This window comes from Urocampus carinirostris, chromosome 1, assembly GCF_059441175.1.
Source record: "Urocampus carinirostris isolate Australia breed hairy pipefish chromosome 1, RoL_Ucar_1.0, whole genome shotgun sequence".
Classification (NCBI taxonomy): Eukaryota; Metazoa; Chordata; class Actinopteri; order Syngnathiformes; family Syngnathidae; genus Urocampus; species Urocampus carinirostris.
The window spans coordinates 25,379,424-25,396,663 of NC_142349.1; the positions used below are offsets into that span (position 1 = coordinate 25,379,424).

General features: G+C 39.4%; 1 protein-coding gene across 1 annotated transcript; it reads right to left on the minus strand.

The window, feature by feature from the left end:
• Positions 1-435: 435 nt before the first annotated feature.
• On the minus strand, positions 436-5,205 carry LOC148374067 (migration and invasion enhancer 1-like). The gene is made up of 4 exons (XM_088331966.1): positions 5,037-5,205; positions 4,803-4,900; positions 4,646-4,722; positions 436-1,407 (listed from the first exon to the last, which is right to left on the minus strand). The coding sequence occupies exons 1-4, from the start codon at positions 5,066-5,068 to the stop codon at positions 1,324-1,326; spliced, it is 291 nt and encodes a 96-aa protein (XP_088188092.1). The 5' UTR covers positions 5,069-5,205; the 3' UTR covers positions 436-1,323.
• Positions 5,206-17,240: the final 12,035 nt, after the last annotated feature.

The window sequence follows — 17,240 nt, forward strand, 5'->3', positions numbered from 1 at the left end:
CTCCACACATACGATGTCCAGACACACCCTGGTGCCATAAAGACTTGAAAGACATCAAGTGCAGTGAAAGAGAGTACAGTTCTCATTTTGAAAGGTGTTACTGTACACACATTATTCCCCCCCTTTTCTTGAATGAGATAAAAACAAGTATAATCAGAGCACGGGACAGACATAATGCTATGATTTTAAATTTGTCTATGCGTATTTGTCATTTGGGGATGTTTTTTGCTATCATTGCTGGTACCAGTAGTCATTATTAGGCTATTTTGGTGGTCCTATTGTGTCAAAACCCCATTTTAACAATTACAACTTTTTAGTGGTAAATTTGGTGGGAATTTGGTTTGGGTTAGAGAATGGTTGCTGCGGTTACAGGCTAGGAAAGGCATTATTTGAATGGATCGTTTTCATGAGAAAAGAAAAACAAACAAAACACAGTTACAGTCTTTGCATTTATTTTACAATTTGCATTTTTCAATCTAAATTTGTATTTGCAGTGCTTATATTCACCACACCAAGTGTTTCAAGTTAATGTATTATTTTATATTGATGGCCTTTATAAATAAATGCTAGAAGTCATGCAAGGGAAAAAAACTCTGGAAAAATAATGCAAATCTAAAGATAATCAACTGAGAAACTTTGAAAAGCAATATTTGTACTAGACATTAACTAGCAACTCACCGCCCTCTAGAGATGGCACTCCACTTTCCTTAAACATCATGTAACAAGTGTTACATTTCGGAATATATTCTAATGTTGATAAATACAAAAGAGTTGAAACAAGTTGCAGATTTCCCCCCCCCCTTTTTTTTCCTTCGGCAGGGAAAGAAACCATGTGTAGACTAGAGAAATGGTCACCAGGATTCGGGAGTAGAGGTCAATCAAAGAAATTCAGAGTGTTGCAAGCAGAGCATCCATTTCATTCAACCAATCTTATCAAGTCATTGCAAACACCAAAACAAATATAGTATTTGTAAACGGTTGTTATCTAAGAACATAAAAGGACTTCTGACTGACCTTGCATATGACTAAACCCCCAGCCCCCTCCCAATTATCTACTCCTGACAAGCTGCAAAACCATCGGGCAGGAATCATCGTAGCACCGTCGTGTAGCAAAATTTGAGGCGGCGCTAGTCATTAATGCCCAGGTGGCTCCGTGTCAGAAGAAAACCACTGGGAGGGAGCATGAGCTTTCCCCAAAAGCCCTGCTTCATTTGATTTCACCACCCCCCACCCACCCCCAAAAAACCCCACAACAAATAAAAAAAGAATTTAGGCAGTAAACTGATGGGGAAAGTGAGATTAAGTCCATTCAAAGCGATATGTTCACATAATGACGCATGGTGCGCGGCTTTTGGTGATCTTGGTCAGAGGTTGCCCGTCTTGCGCTTTCTTGATGGTTGCCATTACCTGGAAAGACAGGGACACAAAAACAAGTTAGAAACCTTTTATGATGTTGAAAGAGTTAGTGGTGATTATCGAGCATGTTGGCACAGACGATCCGTGTCTCGCCAAGTGTTCATTTTACGGGACCAGACCCAAGTAGTCAGACGAAAGTGAGACTCTTTGTGATTAAGGGCTATACAAATAAAAATGACTTGACTTGAGGACATTTATCACAAAGTACTATTTTGGAGACACTAGATCAGGGGTGTCAAAGTCAAATCACAGGAGGGCTGAATAAATGCATTTGCTTCAAGCCAAGGACCTTGACAGATCAGATATTGAATGTTTTTTCTTTTTCAAATGACGCAGACAACCTTCTGAAAACTCCATCAGGCATAAAAATACATTGGATGCATTTTAAAAGTGGATTTTTTTTTATTAGGGTGGAATTGTGGGCCTATTTGATAACCAATGCGCTATACGAGGGGTCGGGAACCTTTTTTACTCAGAGCCATAAAAGCATTTTTTTTTTTCCCCCAAGAGAGCCACACCATACATTTTCAGCCAAAAATTCAATAAAACCCTAAACCAGCTCTCCAGACAAAAGCTAAACATTCAGCACATTTTATTTCATAGTGGGATATTTGATAATTTAATAAAATGGATGAGATAATAAATCCAGCGCCTGTGTCTCAAATAAATATACCACTTAAAATTTGTCTCCCTCTTGCAGTAACTTAAGAGTGTTGAGGCTTTTTTTGACCGTCATTTTTGTCCTAAATATTGGTTTCAAAACAAGGAGCAAGCAGTTATTTTGTAAAAACGTCACAAAATACTGCAAACTAGGATACCAGCATTAGCACGTCACATTGGGTATTTGTATATTGTATTCCTTTTGCTTTATTATTGTATTGTTCTCAGCGAAGGGATGCTGCTGGAAATGTGAATTTCCCTGCGGGGATGAATAAAGTATCTATCTTTTTCAGCCAAGTAATCCTTAAGGTGGTGTCCACAACTTCAAATTTCTAAGGTTTAAAGATACTTTGTCTGATGGACAACACACACACACATCACAAAACAGTCAGTTGTCACCATGAGCACTGATGAGAAGGATTGTTATAATAATACTCTTATTATAAAGTATGGTGAAAATAAATGGAGACTCAAAGAAGATGATGGTGAAAATCGTAATGGTGGTGCTGATGATTATAGTAATGAGAGGAGGTAAGTCATGTTTATTTGTATAGCCCTTAATTACGAGTCTCAAAGGGCTGCACAGACCACAGACTATTATTAAACAATCCCCTGATCCAAAACATCTAAAATAAAAACTGTACACAACCGGGATGTCGCACTTAACCAGGATATTGCACTTAAAAACTGGGGTATTGCATTGAAAACTCTGACATTGCACTTTAAAACTGTGCTTCAAGACTGTGGATTTGTGTGTTGACAGCTTTATCCCTCAGTCTGTTTGTTGGGCCTTGAGGGATCTGAACCGTAGGCCTGATGGTAGCAGTTTGAAAAGACAGTTCCCGGGATGGAAATGGTCTGACTGGTGGAAATTGCTCATTATGCTTCGACACAATTTCTGTAACTATATTTGTGAGGGTTTGTTATATGTCAATATGCAGGAGATCTAGCTGTAGGATACAATTAATAAGGACGTTAAAGGGGTACGATTAAATAAGCATAGCTTCTACCTAGTCCTTTTCGGACATATTATGTTCACATTGTTATGGTTATTTGACTTGTTTTGCTTTATTTTCTCATGTTCGAAATACAACTTTCATTCCTTCATAAAACCCACCTTTGACCAGAGCAAATGTTAATAGTAAGTTTTACTAGAGTATGAATTATTACACTTTGTAGTTTTACATCTATAGTGACCTGTTTTACCCGATGAAAATTAAAAGATAGAACTATGAATACAATGATTTGCTACGATGCGACGATATTAGCAATCTTTGTTGACTATATTGTCTGCGACCAGTGATCGAGATGATCCAGAGCAGAGATCGGTCTAACAATAAAACCGTTTATATTTGTTATAGGGTTAACACGACTTAAAATGATCAAACACGCATACATACCTGTCAACCTGTTCGTTTTTGCCGTACAAAGTACATATATTATGCATTTTAAGACGTGTACGACGTACAAAAAAATCTGTACGGAAAAACGCATATTTGTCAATTATGGGTACAATCAGGTAAACACGGACTATTACGAAACGGCAAATCAATCAAGTCAAACGAGTTTGCCGCGGTAGCCTCTATCTCGGTATCGTTTTTTTCGTTGCAAACGAAGCGAGCGGTTTGATGCTACTGTGCACATGCGTCTGCCGCCAGGGGATTTCCCATCATGCGTCATTCCGTGGTAGTTGTGTAGTGAAAGGAAGTCCATCTCTTTTAGAGAACCAGCTTTTTCAGCTTAACTCATTAAAAGAGAGTCAGCTCTCAAACTCTTCACTTGCTTTGATGCATTATATGACGAAATATTATGTTGTATAAATAAGTTAAGAAAAAAGGAAGTATAAAAGGAGCTCGGTAGCCTTGGGGGTAGGGCGCCCGCCCCGAGACTGGGAGGTTGCTGGTTTAAGCCTCGGCCGAGTCATGCCCAAGGCTTACAACATTGGTACTCATTGCCTCCCTGCTTGGCGCTCAGCATTAGGGGTTGGAATTGGGGGGTTTGGTCACCTAATGACTCCCAACACATCAGTTGGGTTGAGCGAAGGTCCTGGGAATCCCCTCTTCTGTATCAATCTCCCAGAAAGAGTCAGAAATATGAACGTTTTCCTGACTCTAGCCACCTCCCACTATGGGGATATGGCTCCGGTGTGTGTAATTATATATATATATATATATATATATATATATATACATGGAGAAAATGAATAAAAGACAGGTTTGTGGTTATCCCTTTAATCAGTATATTACGAACAACAATTTAATGCAGATAATGAATTGAAAGAAAATTTATTATTCTACTTAATTATATTTGCATGTATTTTTTTCCTTCTACAGTGAACGTCCAAGCTACTTAATTTTTTAACTTTTTTTATAATAAACCTCATTTATGTCAAGCAACTCAGTATCTCACAACAAAATTGTAATTAACAATATAAGAAAACACATGTACAATATAACACGTTAAATTACATAAATAAACACGTTTGAAAACAAATATATAGTGTAAGAATATTTTGCATTTTGTCAGAGAAAATACGACAGTTTGTAAGTGTAGAGCACAAAATACTCACGTCTTCCTCATACGGGAATCCTCCGAGCTCCAGCTTGGAGAACACCAGCTGCCCATTGATTTCGATTTCAAAGCTCGCTAATAAAACAAATAAAGGATACAAACTTCATATTAAACTCCCCGGAACACAAAAGATTATCGTTACTTTCAGATTTTACCTCTTCGTCCCACGAAGCCCGATACGTCCGCATCAGGAAACTCTTCCTTGACCACTCGGTAGAGTTCCCGATAACGGGGCTCGTAGCCTCAGTTACCACTGCAGGTGATGGAAACCACTGTTAGCTTAGCAATTAGCTACACATTTCAACACCATCTCATGCCTTTAACAGACTAGCAGGGCACCGACATAAGTGTAATACGACATTAAGGGTTTAATAACGTTATTAAGTTACCAGTATTCCACTCGTATTGTCACCACACCCATTGTTTCCCCGACGCGGTTGCTCCTCCACAAGCTAGCACAAATCTATGCAGGACGACCACCAAGCTTCCTTATGTAAAAATTGTCCCGAAGCGGGCGTGGCTCTGGTGGCGCCAGGAGAAACGTTGAGTTCACGTGACAGAAGCGAAGTCCGTCACAAACCGCTTGGTAATTCTTTGGACGTTTGCTACGTTTGTTTGAAAACGTTCGTATATTTCAAGAGATACTAAGGCGTGACTGAGTTTTGGTGATTTATTGTATCAGATAGATGAAAACGGCACGCGTTGCTTTCATATGTTGTTGACTTGTTGTTTTCCACCGCAAATGTGTCTTCATGGACTATCGGAATTTTGTTACGCCAACGATGTATGTACACTACGTGGCGAACGTTTTGTATCAGTGGCTCAAACAGGCGTGGGAAAACTTATTGGAGTCGCGGGTCATGGGGGGACGGGACCACAAGACCTATCATTTTTTTTTCCGAATTTGCATATGTATTTCTTTTTAAATCTGATTTGTAACCCTTGGGATGTATTTTTTTTTTTACATGTTTTGTCATTTTGTTTGTTTTGATAAGTTATTATCTGGGGCTCAGGAGGTAGAGCGATCGTTTTAGGATTAAGGGATCCCAGTTCGAATCCCGGCTTGTCCGTGTTACATGTCGAAGTGTCCTTGGGTAAGACACTGAACCCCCCAATACCCCCAATAAGCAGGTTAGCGCCTTACATGGCTGCACAGATCACGGCCGCTATTGGGAAATGTGAAGCACAATGTAAAGCGCTTTGGGAAGTCATTGACTTGAAAAGCGCTATATAAATGCAGATCATTTCATTTCAGATAATTTTAAAAAACATAGAAAACAACGCTTTACAGAGAAGATTTAAAACCCATATATGTACACAGCTTAGGCCCTATTGAACATTTTAATTGTTTGTGGGGAAAAAATCGTGAATGACAACGTTATCACACCGCAAAGGCGTGGACATTATATGGTCAACATACCTCGAGTGTAGATAATGTTTTTTCCAACCCAAGGGTTAAAAAGGCTTCATATCATCGGATTGTTCTTGAACATTCAGAATAAAGGCAATATAGTCAATTCATGTTTATTTGTATTGCCCTTAATAACAAGAAGTCTCAAAGGGCTACAGACTGATATTTCACCATCCCCTGATCTGAAACCTACAAAAGGGGAAGGAAAAGCTCCAAAAACTCAGCATGAGGAAAATGAAGAAACCTTGAAAAGGGACTGCATATGAGGTAATCCAGAATGACCAGGCTGCGATGCATGTTGCATTCACAAACAAAAAAATAAAATCTAAAACGATTGAAGTATAATGTAAAATAGTATATTAAATCCCTGTTTTAAGTACTTAACTTAATGCATAGTAGTAATTTTGTAGTATTACTTTAGTTTTTTTGTGGTATTTCTGTAGTAGCATTTCTTTAGTATTTAATAGTATATCTGTAGTAGTATTTCTGTAGTAGTATTTTTGTAGCATTTCTGCAGTAGTATTTCTGGAAGCTCAGTAGAATTTTCATATATATATAGTATCACTCTAGTATCTTTTTTTCTTTTCAGTGTTAAAGCAAAATATATTAATATATTAAGTCACAGTTTTATGCACTAAATGTGACATTTAGTTTTGTAGCAATTGCGTTGTATTTTTGTAGCATTTATATAGTAGTTTTTTGTAGTAGACACATAACAGGACAATGGAGACAAAGCTAGCACCAGAAAAATCTTTTTTTATTAATAGTACCTAATTTTATATATATATATATATATATATATATATATATATATATATATATATATATATATATATATATATATATATATATATATATATATATATATATATATATATATATATATATATATATATATATATATAATAGGTATTGTCATGATATTTTCATCATCTGATGGACCGCATGTGGCCCATGGGCCATTGTTTGCCCACCACTGGGCTAAAAGTTGCCACTGAAAGAGACACTATGAAATTTTCAGCAACTCCCAGTGGCACTTGAAAACTTGATTCACTAAGAAAAAACAATATTGACCTCAATAATGGGCAAAAACACATGAACTATCAGACAAATGTGCATTTTCTCTATGCAAGAAATTTGTATTGATTTTACATAACAGGAGGCTCATCCAGAGGAGTTGACATGACTGTCCTCCGGTTTGCTGCTCCGAGTACACCCCAAAAACAAAAAAAACCTTGTAAAACTTTGGGCAGAATAATGAGGCGAAAAATGGTGCGTTTTTGTTTGTTTGAGTCTCCATAGTTTTTAATCTTCCTTATGCTCTGTAGCACTCCTTAAGAGTTGAATTATTCAATACAGCGACAATGAGTGGTCAAATATTATAATGTCCCTTTTAGATTTGGACTTAGTGTGGTTATTTCAATTGTTTCAAAATTTAATGAAAACTTGTTTACAAACGCCCCTGAGCAGGTAGAACAACTCAATCCATTTCCTTTTCCCGGGCTGTCGATTCCTGAATAGCTTAACCTTGTAATACCTTGTTTATTAACAAAGTGGAACATGTCAAAGAGATACAGGAAGTAGACTCTTCCCCTACTCACAGGGCCTGACAGTGAAGACGTAATATAAACAATTCAGAGAAAAAATGTCAAACTAGCTTTAGTTGAATTTGACGTCTTCACAATTGCCTGTTTTGTTACTCAGTCTCGTGTGTTTGGTGTTTAAATATCACACCATAGTTCGAGCGTAAGAAATGATAATAGCAAATCAGGGACAACCGAAGCAGACCGAATCAATGACGTCTTTCACAGGCCTTGCTTTAAATTCGTGTTTGCGTGCGGAGGCGGCCTGTCATGAGACTTTTTTTCCACTCAAAGTAATGATTCAGTGAGCTTGCCAATCAGTGGCAGGCCGTGCATTTCACAATCAGGCCTTCAGTTCCAGTCTGAAGTAGTGATTTGTTGTTTGCGATTGAACCAGCTCTATGACTTGGCTTTTGGGAGTGAAAATTCCCATTTTATTTGTGAGGACTCAGGTGGGGGAGTTGTGGTTTGGGCTGAACCCTGCCCAGAGCTTGGTTCTTCGGGTCCAGACGCTGCCACCACTGAGAGCCGTCCGCCTGGGGAGCCAGCAACATAGATTGCATAAGAGGGTAAAGGGCGGGGGACGGTCGATGCACAGACATGTGGCACTTAAAGTCAAGTCAAGTCAAGTCATGTTTATTTGTATAGCCCTTAATCACAACGAGTCTCAAAGGGCTGCACAGATCAAAGCCTGTTGCAAACTACAGGATATTATGACACCATCCCCTCATCTAAAACCTACATGAGGGCAATTAATATGTCTGTCTGTCGGTCTGCATTTTTTATATAGCACTTTTCAAGTAAATGAAGACCTCCCAAAGCGCTTTAGAATGTGCTTCACACTTACCCATTCACACACACACTCACACAACAATAGCGGCCATGCAGCCATGCAAGGCGCCGACCTGCTTATTGGGGGCATTAGGGATTCAGTGTCTTGCCCAAAGACACTTCGACATACAACATAAAAACAACAAACCTTTCTTTCTCAGTGCTTTTATGCACACATGAGGGTGCATCTGTGTGTCTGGTTCCATTATGTTGGTTTGAGGGGACAAAAGTTTGTGTTTGCTCTTGTAGGGATCTCCACACATATTATCAACATAAAATATAGGTTATTCATATCCATTAGAGTAGAAGTGTGTTTTAAGCTTAGATTTAAACATTTTTACCGAGTTTGCAGATTAAATCTCAGGGGTAAGAACATTCCACAGGACTGGGGCCCGGATGGAGAACGCTCTCGAACCTGCGGATCTCTTCTTGGCTCTTGGGATCACTAGTAGACCAGCGTTTTCAGAGCGAAGGCTCTGGACCGGAACATAGGGGGAAATTAAATCTGCGTTGTAAAATGTTCTTAATACGACAGTATATATATATATATATATATATATATATATATATATATATATATATATATATATATATATATATATATATATATATATATATATATATATATACATATATATATATATATATATATATATATATATCCAGCTCCAGACTTCCTGTGCAGAGTTTGTATGCTTGCGTGGGTTTCCTCCGGGCACTCCGGTTTCTCCCACATTCCAAAAAAAACATGCATTTCAGGTGAATTGGCCGGTCCAAATTGTCCCTACGTGTGAATGAGCGAGTGAGTTGTCTGTCCCCGTGTGCCCTGCGATTGGCTGGCAACCAGTTCAGGGTGTCCCCTGCCCACTGCCCGATGATTGCTGGGATGGGCTCCAGCACCCCCGCCACCCTACTGAGGATAAGCGGTGCAGCTAATGAGATGAGAGATGATATATATATATATATATATATATATATATATATATATATATATATATATATTTATATATATGTGTACACATATATACATATTAAAGCCTGTGTTTTGTAACAGAATCTAAGTTAAACAAGACTGTATAAACATAGACACAGAAGAACAATGACGGGTAAAAAAACAGGCCGGAAAAGAGGGAAAAACCATCCGGCCCAAACGTAATAATTGACATTTTAAGCCTGACCCGGAGAGAAATTTGGGACAGGTTGGGCTTGGGCTTCGGTTTAAGATTTTACCTCTTGGCTGAAAGTGGCGGACAAAGCGGATGTTGCCGCACATGGCCTTCGGGATTTTCCAGAGAATTCTTTTGGGTAGATTCCTGAGCCTAGAAAGAATGGATGAAATATGATTGGTTAAATACGAAAGTACATGACTGTAAGCAGTGCAACCAGGGAGAAGCAATTAAAGGAAGTTAACAAAACAAACAAAACAAAGTTAACATCACCTGATTTTTAGGCCAGCAGAGAAGGCCTTGCAGGGCCTGATGCCCTACCACTGCTGCTAATAAAGGCCAATTGGAAAATGTTGTCAGCAAAAGTCTAACATTTCTAAAGTGTAATGCAAGTGTAAAAATAAGTGAGCCACAATTGATAAAGTTGACCAGGGATAGGCTCCAGCAACCTCTAGACAAGCAACCACTTAGTAAGGATAAATTGTGAGACAATGAACCAGTGAATGAATAAATTAATGAAAACTATATAAACAGGTGTATGTCCACTACTGCCCCTTGTGAAATAAGAAGTGTCCAAATATATCTACAGGACACATCTCCTTATAAGCCTTAGCTTCAAGCCACCACACTTTTTTTTCTTTCTGGTGTAAAGCAAAAAGAAGAACATGCCTAAGGAGAAAAACATCTCTGAAATAGAATAAAATGGAGTTTTGTTTTGAAATTGATCCACCCAGAGTATTTCCACTTATGGACATCAGTTTGTCTGTTTGTCCTGTCCTTCAATTATCCATCCATGCATCCATTGACTACTGTAATTCCTGATAAGCATGCGATCAGCGGAGACATGCCTGTCGCTTTGAGGAATTTGTGAGTGAGTCAGCCAACAAAAGAGTTTTTGTCTCTGCCAAAACGAATTTAACGCAAGCATGAAGGCACATCAGCAGACAATCACCGGAAGTATCCATGTTTATTTAAAAATAAATAAATCCAGCAACCCATATTTGTTTTGGTAGTGTAGCCTTTCATTTACTGCCACAATTGAAAACATGTTTAAAACTAAAGCAAGTGTTTTCAAGTTTAATAGCTTTAAAAGTATAGTTTAAAAGTTGAAGGAAGTCAAATTTATTGTATTATTTCAAGAAAAAACATTTTAAAAAATCATTCTTTATTAACACAATAAGCACACAAAGTTGCCCATTAATCAAGTGATTATAATAACTGATGTCATCTTTTATAAAGTATGTGTCTGTCATGATCAATCACAAGTAATTGTCATGGTTGCCCATGGCGCATAATGGGCCCCGCCCGTTTCATTAGATCTTCAAATGCTTAAAAATAATATGAGTATTCAAAACATCCCAAACAAGTACTGAACAGTATGTGTCATCATTAAGACATTTTTCTTTTTTTCTCTTCAAATTATTTCACAGCATATTGGTATTTGAGAAGATAGTTCTGGAAGACATTTTTAATGCTCTTTTATCATTGTTGACTTTTTAAACAATTGCCATGAGGGATAAAGCAGGGGTCTCCAACATAATACCCGTGGGCACCAGCTTGCCCTCAAAGAACAACTGAGTATCCCACGGACAGGTTCTGAAAAATAGCTCACCAGTGATGGGTCATGGCGATTTTCTGGTAAAATTGATTTCTAACTTACACGATTTTCTTCGGGGTTGACTTAACTTGTAATAAGTACAACCTGGTAAAACAGAGTAGTAATTGTTAGAACCAGAACACGAGGAGGACCTAGAGGCGTAACGTTTCTCACACAAGCTTTATTTTACGGGAATGGGGCAGTCATGCACGTTAACACAAACGCCAGTGATTCGGCGATTGCTGGGCAGGAGAAGTAAGGCAGAAGTCTGGCGTCGTACAACAGGAAGCCTGAGGCAGACGAGTTCGATATCAGATACACGAGTAGATACCAGACAGACAGGGTCGATATTGGACAGGACAGGACAGACAGGATTGATACCAGACACACGAGAAGATACCGGACCGACAGGGTCGATACCGGACAGGACGGAATACACAAGATTGATACCAGATACTGGACAGATCAATATCAGATACAGGAGACTGGAGACAAATATCAGACGGGACGAGACAGATGGGATCGATACCGGAAACTGAAGACTGGCAAAATATATCGGACAGGGCGAGACAGACGGGAACGATACCTGATACTGGAGATTGTAGCAAGGTATCAGACAGAACGAGACGGACGGGATCGATACCAGACACTGGAGACTGGAGTCCAATATCAAACAGGACAAGATAGACGGGATCGATACCGGACAGGATACACAAACAGGATCCCGGACAGAGTCAAAACACACGTCTTGAAGGTGCAGAGGTTCGTTGACGGACTGACAAAGGGTGAGTGAGAGCACTGAGCTTAAATAGGAGGCAAGCCAATCAGTCAATGAGCCGCAGCTGGCGCCAAATGGGCGGGGCCAATTGGGGGCAATGGGCAACCGTGACAGTAATAAGATATGTTATTATTTTAGAAATGTTTATCAAAGTGGTAGCCTTTGCCGCCAATCAGTAGCGAAAAGTAGCTCTCAACATAAAAAGGGTTGGTTACCCCTCGGGTTAAAATGAGCTCTACAGAATTTGGAACTATCTTACTTGCTGCCGCCGTGTCCTGGCTTGTGTCATTGCAGCCTATGTCAGCTCGTTTATAATGCATGTGCAAATATGTGTATTTCCTTAGAAAAAGTTATTTTTTCATCTTTCTTGGAGTTTGGGGTTAGTGTTTTGACTCTACTTGAAGCAGGCCTTTTCTTACTGTCACCATATAAATGCTACACTCACAAATACAAATAAAAAAAACATGCATGATGTCACTCGCTAGAAAGCCCCAAACCCCACGCCCCAACCACCAATCCTCCTACTTAATGTGTTCCACCCTGAACAGCTTTGCTAAAAATATGATAAAACCAGATTGGCGGCGTAGAAAATAAAGCATATGTTTCATTGAACTCAGTTGGGCATCATTAACACATACAGTGAAGAAAAAAAGTATTTGAACACCCTGCTGTTTTGCTATTTTCTCCACTTATAAATCATGAAGGGGTCTGAAATTTTCATCATAGAAGCCTGTCCACTGTGAGAGGGATAAACTAAAAAGAAAAATCCAGAAATCCCATTTCATGTTTTTTTAACAATGTATTTGTGTGATACAGTTGCAAATACGTATTTGAACACCTGAGAAAATAAATGTTAATATTTGGTACCGTAGGCCATATATCATCTAGAATTCTGACCCTGAAAGACCTGTTGGTCTGCCCATTAGAAGTCCACCTGCTCTCTATTTATCATTCTAAATCAGAGGCACCTGTTTGAGGTCGTTTGTTGCATGAAAACACCTATCCCCCCATACAATCAGTAAGACTAACTTGTTACATGGCGAAGACCAAAGAGCTGTCCACAGAAGTCTAGATAGAATCTGTGTGGAGCAGTGGGCCAAGATCCCTCCTACAGTGAGTGCAAACCCGGTGAAAGACTACAGGACCTCTACAATAGCAAACAAAGGCTACTGTACCAAATATTAAAATGTCACAATCACCCGGATCGGGAACACCTGTGTTCAGGATTTGGCGCCAACAGCCAGGACAGCTGATTGGCGCACCCTGTATATTTAAATCCCCAGCTTCCAGTTACACTTTGTTGGATTGTACTCACGCTACCTGTTGCCTTCAGCTCAGTAAGCCCGTACCTCTGACTCTTTGCCTGCTCCCTGTTCTCTTCTGATTGATCTCCGTTGCCAACCCGTTTCTGTAAATCTGCCCTGCCCGTCTGACTCCTGAACTATTTTCCGAACACTACGATTACGCCTGTCCGCGACCATTCCCGCCAAGCCTTCACCCGCCTGTCAAATTCCGTCAATCCGCCAACCAACGGATCGAAGAATCCCACCTTGTCATTTCCTTCCTTTCAATAAAACCAAGAAACGAGCGCAAGTGATCTCAGTCTTCCTTTCGTCCTGTCTGACATAAAATCCATTTTCTCAGGTGTTCAAATACCTTTTTGCAGCTGTATCACACAAATAAATATATAAAAATCATGCATTGTGATTTCTGGATTTTCTTTTTGGTTTATCTCTCTCACAGTTGACATGCACCTATGATATAAATGTCACACCCCTCCATTATTTCTAAGTGAGAGAAATAACAAAATAGCAGGGTGTTCGATTACTTATTTTCTTCACTGTACTTGAGAGAAAGTATTTAACTTTCAACTTTTTTAAAGGTACCTCAAATGACACACCCCACATTTGAAGACAAAAACATGCAAGTGTGAGTCACCTGTACAAAAATGACCAGTTTAAGACCGTTAATTGTCTATCGTCACGTGTTTTCATTTCTTGTGACCTTCAGACCTCATAAAGGCATAAAATAAGGAATGTTGGTGTGTGGTTGAACAGACTTTACCTCACGTTTGCAGAGGCAACGTGACATGACCTATTCATACGAAGAAGTAATAGAAAGAAATAATGGAAACCTGTGAACATTCAGAAGGTAAGGCAGCCTCTGTGAACAGTATATACTGTATAAGTGAGAGTGAGTGCACTAGTTTTTTTCTTTTTTCCAGGGTCATTCTTTGAAATTACTTTCATTACATTTAAAGCGCTAAACTATCTGTGGGTTTAACAAAGGAAGTATGTTGAATTATTGAACAGCTTTGAGGTTTTGATTGCTGTGACAAAGGGTAATGTGTATATTTTTGTGGATTCATAAATTAACAATGTTTGTCAAAAAGACTCTATTCCATTTTGTACATATAGCAGGTATTATAGTAAAATGACTAGCAAAATATGAATACATGTTTATTCAGTGTGAAACAATAGTACTTTGAATATTAAATTTTTTTTTTGATGGTTTGAACAAATTTATTGACACTAAAAACAGAAAACAATCATGACAATCTCAACAGCAATTAAGCACATTCACAATATTATATTCCAATATTACGTTTTTTAACAGCAAACACAAAGTGAGGTTTGAACAAACCTTCTCGAAAATCAAACATTCACAATTTCATTATATAACATCTTTGTTAGTGTCAATAGATCCGTCCAGGCCAAAGTCGATTGTCTTTGGTCTGAACAAATCCAACGACACCAACAGCAGCAAAACAAACACGACAATCTCAACAGCCATCAAGCATATTCACAATTTTGTTATCTGACGATATGACGTTTTAACATTTTTTCCTGACATTTTCAACATCAATTAAACAATTTCAGGGTTATTTTCTTTTAACAGTAGTTAACCAGCGTGTAAAAGGCAATACTATTGTGCAAGGGCATAGCTCTGCCATCCCACCCTCCCAAGCAGCATTCTTCCAGTCCTCTGTGTGGGTCCTTTCCCTTCTGCGTGGGTCCTCTCCCTTCTGGGTTCCACAACCCAGGCCGTTGCTGCCGGGACTCCCACAGTGTAGCTCCGGCTCCCCCCTCCGGGTGGGTGCAGACGAGTCTTCTTTATGGCTGCGTCCTAGGCCCGCCGCTCGCAGATTGTATGGTATCTGCAGCCATTTGGAGCACAGCCACGGGGGGGATCTGCCTGCACCTCCATACCAGCAGGTTTCTGGAGGTCCAGATGGCGTCCTTGATGGCGGCAAGAGTGAGCCAGTCCCTGGCAAAGTCGTTCCGAGGCCTCCTCGACCGACTCACCCCGTAAAGCACGTACTGTGCATCAGGGACCTCTCCTGCTGGCAAGTCCGGGAACTTTCCTAGTTGTTCGGCCATTGTCCACAAGACCTGGGCAGCGCTGCACTCACAAAAAAGGTGCCTCACCGACTCCTGGGCGCCACAGCCAGGTCGAGGGCACGTCGAAGTCGCTGACATTCCTCGGTGGTGCATTACAGCTCTGACTGGGAGAACTTCATGAGCCACCATCCATGACAAGTCTCGTAGTCTGTTTGGGAGGGCAGGATGATTGACGTTGCTCCAAACCGAATGTCCTCTAAAAGTTCGTACCTGAGTTGTCTGTCGGCATGGCCGTATATGTTAATGAGGTTAAAATCATTCCCTATATAAGAAAGTCTTGCTACTGCCTTCCTAGCTTTCAATTTGTTAGCAAACGAATTCGGGCAGTTTCTAAAGAGGTGATTCGTTTCTCCACAGAGATTGCATTTTCTGCTATTGATACATTCCTCAAAGGAATGTCCAATTGTTCTGCACTTTCCACAAAAAATTCGATCACATACCTCAGCCAGATGCCCATGCTCACCACATTTGCGACAGAGTTTCGGTTGCCCTTGATAGTGGATAAAGCCACGGTTTTCCCCCAGGAATATAGTCGACGGAATTTGTTTCAGTCCCTGAAAGCCCTGAGGATCTTGCCGTAGTTGGACTGGTACCCTCCAGGCACCATTCCAATAGCCTTTCTCACACCTCACCTTCATAGCCTGGCCTTTTACTGAGCAGTATCTACTCAACCAATAACAGACGTCATCAGCACTGATTATTTCACTAAACATTCTAACAACGACAATCTTGTTAGCATTATCAGTCAGCTTCTCCACTGTAAATCCTGAAAACTGGGACCTCACTCCCTCAAAGCGATTCCAAAACTCTTGATAAAGAGCTGCCGTTTCAAAACTCACATCAAAGCCTTTGCCAGAAGTCATTTTTATGACAGCATGTACCTCCTCCTTTTTAAACTTCAGAATCTTTTCAACAAACTTGTTAATAAAATCCGTCCTTGACATTCCCTCCGAAATTGCCACAACATCTTTGAGCAAGAATCTCACGCAGTTACGTCTCCGCCCGCCGGTATAATGCCCGGCCATGGCAGGACTCGGCTGCTTTACTTCTAACTATGTTAAAATGGTTAGAATTGTAAAATTTATAATTAACAATACTCTTAATACCGACGCCAATGACAGTATAAACGCATAGAACGAGCAGTGCTAACCTGATGCGTCCACCATCAACCGCAGCTTGACCGGCTTTTAATGCTACCACCTAGTGGTCGACAATAGGACACCCAACGTCGTTACAATCATACGTTTCTCAATGAAAGCAATAAAGTAAAAACATGGTCAAAAAAGGGGGAGTGAAAAGATTTTGCTCTGGGAGCCGCAGACAAAATATTTTCATATGCAAAGATTATTTGGATTTTTCTACTTTAATTTATTAAGCACACATAAATATGTCAGGGCGGAAAACAGTCAATGCTATTTGACCATTGTTAAAGCTCTTACTTAGGATATGTTTAATATTTGTACTTTAACACAAGGTACAATGATGAGTATGTTACTTTTTAAAATAGAAATAGCTCATTTGTATTAAAAAAAACGAAAATATGTTTTTAAATTAGTGTCTATAATATCAAAACACCCACTAAACTTTCTAATGTTTCACAACTTTCCTAACTGCAGATAATAAAATGACAGAAGAGTAAGAAAGTAAAATGTAATACTTGTGTTTTCAAAAGATATTCTTTTCCAATAAGTGCATTGCCTGCTAAAATACAGAGTGATTTAAAAAATACATCATTTGAATATTAATCATTATTACTATTATAAATATATGTATTTCTCTGTATTAACTCACAAGTAGATAATTTGCATACAAAAAGAAAAAAGTAG